This window comes from Pinus tabuliformis, chromosome 8, assembly GCF_031772625.1.
Source record: "Pinus tabuliformis cultivar Carrire ecotype Pingquan chromosome 8, CPIR1, whole genome shotgun sequence".
Classification (NCBI taxonomy): Eukaryota; Viridiplantae; Streptophyta; class Pinopsida; order Pinales; family Pinaceae; genus Pinus; species Pinus tabuliformis.
The window spans coordinates 375,958,496-375,964,719 of NC_142294.1; the positions used below are offsets into that span (position 1 = coordinate 375,958,496).

At 48.0% G+C, this 6,224-nt stretch overlaps 1 protein-coding gene across 1 annotated transcript; it reads right to left on the minus strand.

Annotated features, from left to right (window-relative positions):
• Positions 1-2,556: 2,556 nt before the first annotated feature.
• On the minus strand, positions 2,557-3,966 carry LOC149235674 (uncharacterized). The gene is made up of 2 exons (XM_089461434.1): positions 3,016-3,966; positions 2,557-2,936 (listed from the first exon to the last, which is right to left on the minus strand). Exons 1-2 carry the CDS (start codon positions 3,884-3,886, stop codon positions 2,656-2,658), a joined length of 1,152 nt encoding a protein of 383 aa, XP_089317560.1. The 5' UTR covers positions 3,887-3,966; the 3' UTR covers positions 2,557-2,655.
• Between the last annotated feature and the right edge of the window lie 2,258 nt (positions 3,967-6,224).

The following is a 6,224-nucleotide window of genomic DNA, read 5'->3' on the forward strand; positions in this document are numbered from 1 at the left end:
CGCTCAGCAATCTTTTGAGCATCTTAAAGACCTTCTGGTCTCAGCTCCGCTCCTAAGACCTCCAAATTACCACCGTGACTACACCCTTTATCTGGCCGCTGCCGATACCACCATCGGCATGGTTTTAGTGCAAGATGATGACGATGGCTCAGAGCACGTTGTATACTATCTTAGTCGCAACCTCCTTGATACAGAGACTCGCTATGCATATGTCGAAAAGTTGGCATTGGCTGCTGTATGTGCCGTCCAACGTTTCCGTCATTACATCCTGTTGCGCACAACGACCGTGATCTCTGACTGCAACCCCATGACCTATATTTTATCACGTCAGTTGCTGGGGGGCAAATACTCGAAGTGGATCGTAATCCTCCAAGAGTTCGACTTGGAATTTACTGCCGCCAAGTCCAAGAAATCACTGGTCTTTGCTGAACTGCTCTGTTCCTTACCATCTCAATCTGCACCATCTCATTTAGAGGAGCAAATTCCGGATGAAACACTCTTTCTCATCAGCACTCTCGACCCATGGTACGGGGACATCATTGTATATTTACAAACGTCTTCGTTTCGTCCCAATACATCAAAGGAAGCCCGACGACGGATACGTCATCAGGCTCAACCGTATCGCATTTTAGGCGACACCCTGTACCGCCTCGGCGTCGATTCCCTTCTTCGCCGATGCTTAACTATCGAGGAAGCTGAGCGAGTCATGAATGACTGCCACTCCGGCGCTTGTGGTGGCCACATGTCCGGATACGCTACCGCTCAAAAGATCCTCCGCGCTGGTTATTTCTGGCCTTCTATATTCAAGGATTGTATCCTTGCTGTACGCGCATGCCATGAATGCCAGGTTTACCACCGGAAGATGCGTGCACCTGTTGCACCACTGCACCCTGTGGTAACCGTAGGTCCATTTGCCAAATGGGGCATCGATTATACGTCCTGTAACCCTCGTTCGGCCGGGGGGCATGGGTACATTATCGTTGCCGTGGATTATTTCACCAAGTGGGCCGAAGCAATGCCTACATTAAACGAAGACGGTCACACAGCGGCGCAGTTTCTATTCAATCATATCATCACTCGCTTCGGAGTCCCTCAGGCTATCGTTACAGATCATGGAAAGCATTTCCGAAATCATATGATGACAGAGTTAACAAACCAGTTAGGCTTGCGTCAAGATAGTTCGTCACCCTACTATCCTCAATCTAACGGTCAAGTTGAAGCTGTGAACAAAGTTTTGATCACCATGCTTCAACGCACCGTCAATACGCACAAGTCAAACTGGCATCTAATGCTTTTCCCAGCCTTGTGGGCCTACCGGACTTCTGTGAAGGATGCCACCGGTTTCACCCCGTTTCAACTAGTCTATGGACTGGAGGCTACCCTTCCCGTCGAATGTGAAATTCCTTCATTAAAATTAGCTGTCGAGTTGCTTCCCAACACCACTTCGGTGGAGGAACGACTTCTTTACCTAGAACGGTTAGACGAGACTCGTCGTTTGGCCTCTCTGGCTATCGAAGCGCAGAAGAAGAGAGTCAAGGCTCACTTCGATCAAAATATTCATCCCCGTTCCTTTGTTGAGGGAGATTTAGTACTGCTCTACGATCAAGCTAAGGATAAGCTGGGGGCAGGAAAACTCGAATCCATGTGGTTAGGCCCCTACATCGTGAAACGTGTTTTACAAAAGGGCGCATATGAGTTGATTGATTATGAAGGGAATCCTCTTGACAAGCCCCGAAATGGACTCTATCTGAAGAAGTACTATGCATAACTGCTCACAGTCACTTTGTATATACGTGTGTTTTGAGTTTTTATTGCATGAGTTTCTTTTGCTTTGGTGTGAAGGCGTGTTTTTGCCCCTTATTATGCTTTCTCTTTCCTGCGCAGATGTCTCGTACTCCTTATGTTGGTTTCGCTGATGGTGCCTGCCGTAGTACTTGTAATTTGTCTTCGGCAGCGTGGGTGATCTACGATCCTCACGGGGAGTTGATAAACCTACAGGGTGTGTGCCTAGGTCGTACCACTAACAATGTTGCCGAGTACAGTGCTGTAATAGAATTGCTTGCCGAAGCAGTTGACCTCGGCATCCGAGAGCTAGTGGTAAACCTGGACTCCCAGTTGGTGGTCCATCAACTAAACAGGCAATATTCCGTCAGAGACCAGCGCATATTAAGGTTATACCTACGTGTGAGATTGTTAGAACGGAGTTTTGATTTCATTACTTATCAGCATATTCCAAGACGATTAAATACGTTGACTGATGCATTGGCAAATCGTGTATTAGACAGACATTTGCGAAACAGATAAACATCATACAAAGAAGGAAAGAACAGCATAGTAAGACCATAAGCATATGTAAATAAGTCATTCCAAGCATAGTTTGCACGTGTGTTTTTAAGCTTGCATTAAACATATAAAATCCATGAGTCGAGTGTCATGCGAATCCATACATAAGATCACAAATTATACTAAAACAAACGCATAATACAGATAACACATCATCATATGTAACAACGACTCATCCAAAAACCGGTATGTATATATATATATATCGTGTGGCGCACTGAGGCGCTCAAAAATAGAAGTACGTGTCCCAAAATCTCAGTACATCCGAGTCATAATGTCTCAAAATAAACAGTGGAAATAAAACCTAGGTGACTAATCGGCTGGGTGGTGCTCTCTGTAGTACACGGCCGCTCGTGCTACCCGCCTCAGAAGGCGGTGCACTCTGGGTTCCACACCCACTGTGTGGATCTGATGCTCCACAGGGACCTCCTCAACCCCCTGGAAATCCGGTACCCCCTCCAGCAACCCCTCAAGGTTGCGAGCCACAACCTCTGGCGTGTTGGCCTCTGGAGGGGCTAAGGCCAAAGCTCCGGCTCCTGGGCCCTCTCTCCGTGCCGTGACAGCCAGGCCAATCGGTCTAGTAGGCCCTACATCTGCGTGACAAGACATTTATTAGGACATGTACATAATAAAAAAAATATACAAAACTCAAAAAGACAAAAAGTGTCATACCTGCATCATCCCACTGTTCACCCGGAGGCAGCACCAAGTCAGGATCATTGCGGAAATCCATCCCTGCATATGGCCAATCCTGTACGAAGATCTCCTGTTGGTCCAACCAGTCTCTGAAATATACCCCCCAGCTATGTGGTCGGCCGCCACCCCCACGTGGCATAATCCGAGCCCATCGAGTGGCCCTCGTCTCTCGAGGATCTCTGGGGGCATCCACAGCCATAGACTGCAGCCGCATGGCTGGTACTCGCTCCAGAATAAGCGGGACCAGGATCGATCCATACCCGAACTGCTTCGTCTCTCCGCGACGGCAGTTGCTCAACTGCCTTTTCATATTGTTGCACACTGCAGTGCACCAGTCGAACACGGTAGGCTCGAGACACTCGAGGGCTAGTAGGAGATGAGTCTTGGACGCCTCATGGTTCGCCATGCTGCCCGCTGCCCGGGTCACCATGAACAGGATGGTGCGCAACACTATGTCTCTCACTGTGGGGATCGAGCACTTCCCACTCCGCGTCTTTACTGCCCCTGGGCAAACCTCAGCCATTAAGTCATCCAGGGTACCACCGCTAGGTCGCTGCCCCTCTAAGATGGGCCTCCCACCTCGGCGCGACAGCCCAGTCAAGAAGAAGATGTCCATATGATCGAACTCGATGTCGTGACCGCGGATGGTGAATTTTTGGTCCACCGGGTTCCATGCCCTGATCAGCAGCTCCAGCAAATCATGTTGGGCCCTTAGACGCGGCGTCAGGAAGAATTTCATGAATCCACACGCCCGCATGGCGTTGCAACAATTTACGTCTCCCCAAGCAGCCACATCCTCCACATCGTGAACTCTCTCTTGCCATTGAAAAGCCATGATGTCCTGCATGAACAATAAAACCGATCAGAAGTGCTTCCAGGTAAAAATTCACGTTCATTTTCAAAAAAACAAAATTTTTCCGCGCCAGCGCGACTGTTTTAGAAACAGCCGCGCTGACAATGGCAGCTCTTTGTTAAAAATGCGAGGTCAGCGCGGAAGAACACGCCTTTTCCGCGCTGACCCGAAGTTGGTTACATTGACTATTTTTCGATCAGCGCGACCCCGTGGGCAATTTCCGCGCTGACCGAGGGCGCACCCATGCAAATAAAAAGTGCCCAATTGGGCCTATTCGACCGTTAAAAAACTCCTAAAATGAACCAGAATGCAGGGCAAAGGAATGGGAACCTACCTGGAAGAAGCAGATCTGAAAATGGTCTCCGGATGGGTTGGAAACCGCTCCGTCAACTTTTTGGCTTCTCCACGTTCTTCGCACTCCAAATAGTAAAATGGTAAAAATGACTTATTACCCCCCCCTATTTATAGTAAAAACTCCTAAATTACCATATTTTTTGGGTTTTTACCATTTTTTGCCATAAAACTAGCCTTGGTTCTGTTTTCAAGCATGTTTCAATATGTTTTTTACGTATATCGAATGGATTTATGCGGGTAGTGCCCTTGTGCAGGTACAGGTATCGCAGCTTGGTCATGACAGTCCACGATTCATGTGATTCCCAAAGTGTCGTCTCTAAGCTCTTCTCCGACGTTAAACAAGAGAAGATGGCCGAGCTCCCTTTCAGCTCGTTAAAGGGAACGAAAGGCGGTCGTTTTTAAGCTCTTTTTCCGACCGTTAAACCAAAAAGATCGCCGGGTGCTTGTCGTTTCGCACTCGATATTGGCTCTAAAACGACGTGTCTTCGACCACTTTTTTACTTTTTCCGGTCGGCGACACTATTTATGAAAAGTACTCCTCGGTTGTAATGACCGAGTGGTTCTTTCGAGCACAGTTTTATACTTTTTCGGGCTCGAGAGACACAACTGTACGAAAAAGGACCCCCCTGGAGCCTCCTTTTCCGCATTCTTTTCAGACTCTAGAAACAAGAAAAGAAGCCGAGTTTTTCCTTTGTCAGGCTCGTTAAACACTCAATGACATCGGATATTGTCAACATGACACACATCAAGCATATGTTACCCCCGTCAAGCTTGTCGTCCAAAAATAATCGGGGTACCTGCCTGCAAAGGTGGGGAAAATGGAACTTTGATTACAGTCGTCTCGGCAGTACGTCGCTCTTGAACACGGCACTCCGCTGTTTCGTGTCTGGGTGGGGTCATCTCATCTCGTTTTCACTAACCTCCATGGGTTTGGGACATCCTATTTGACCTCTCATCTGTTTATTGCCATCATCATCCTACCCGCTGCTCATTTGATGTCAAGTACTGCCAAATCCGTTATAGTGCCGTTATGTGTTCAAGAGAAGTTGTCCTCTGCCACAAAGCAACCTCGTTCGCTATCTCATCACAAATTATTATACCTCTGTCTCGTGTCGCTGATGTGGGAATCATTATGGCCCACCTTCGATCAAGGCCACTTCTCGTCGACTTCAACTCATTATCCGAGAAAGTGACTTAGAGACTCCTTCCAGGTGCCTTGGAGCCTGCATGCCTCAATGGCAGGTTCCTCGTGTTCGACGCAAGGTTTACATCATTGACCTACGATCGAATGATTCCGTGGGTGTTCGACACCAGCTCATTGATTCACACGCTACGGATTGTACCTATAGTACCTTGAGGGCCATTGTCATTATTGGTGGTACCTCTCGCGTCTGTTAACGGTTCTCATCATTGACCGGTAATCAGGCGATGTTCATACATGTTCGACTCCAACCCCTGTATTCACATGTGTGGACTTGTACTCTGTTCGGGTCGAGATGGAGCGCAAGACCCTGGATCCTTGCTCACTGTGGTCCAGGCTGCGATTTTGTGGATAATCATTACATGACTCATCGATGGATGGCTGCGCCCATACCTGAGTCTTCATGGATGGCTGCGACCATACCTTGTCTTTATTATGGTCTCTTTAGCTGGGTGGCTGCGTCCATACCATAGACCAGTCTTGCATGTCTTTTGGATGGCTGCGCCCATACCTAGACTGCGTGTACATGATTGTCAGAGATTTTTCGGTACTTCCTGGTGGTGTTCCAGTTCGGCGTGTGTTGTAAAGCATTTCACCCCTCCCACTCTCTCGGTCTTCATGCTTTAGGGGGCATCTGTTACACAGTAATTTATCACTGCCTTCCTGTCAGTCACCCTGCTGTGTCCAAGAAGTCACAATCACTAAATGTTTGCTCCCTGAACTGGCTAAAAAACCATTTTTCCAAAGTTTTGTGCATCAGCGCGTCTGTTCCTAAAA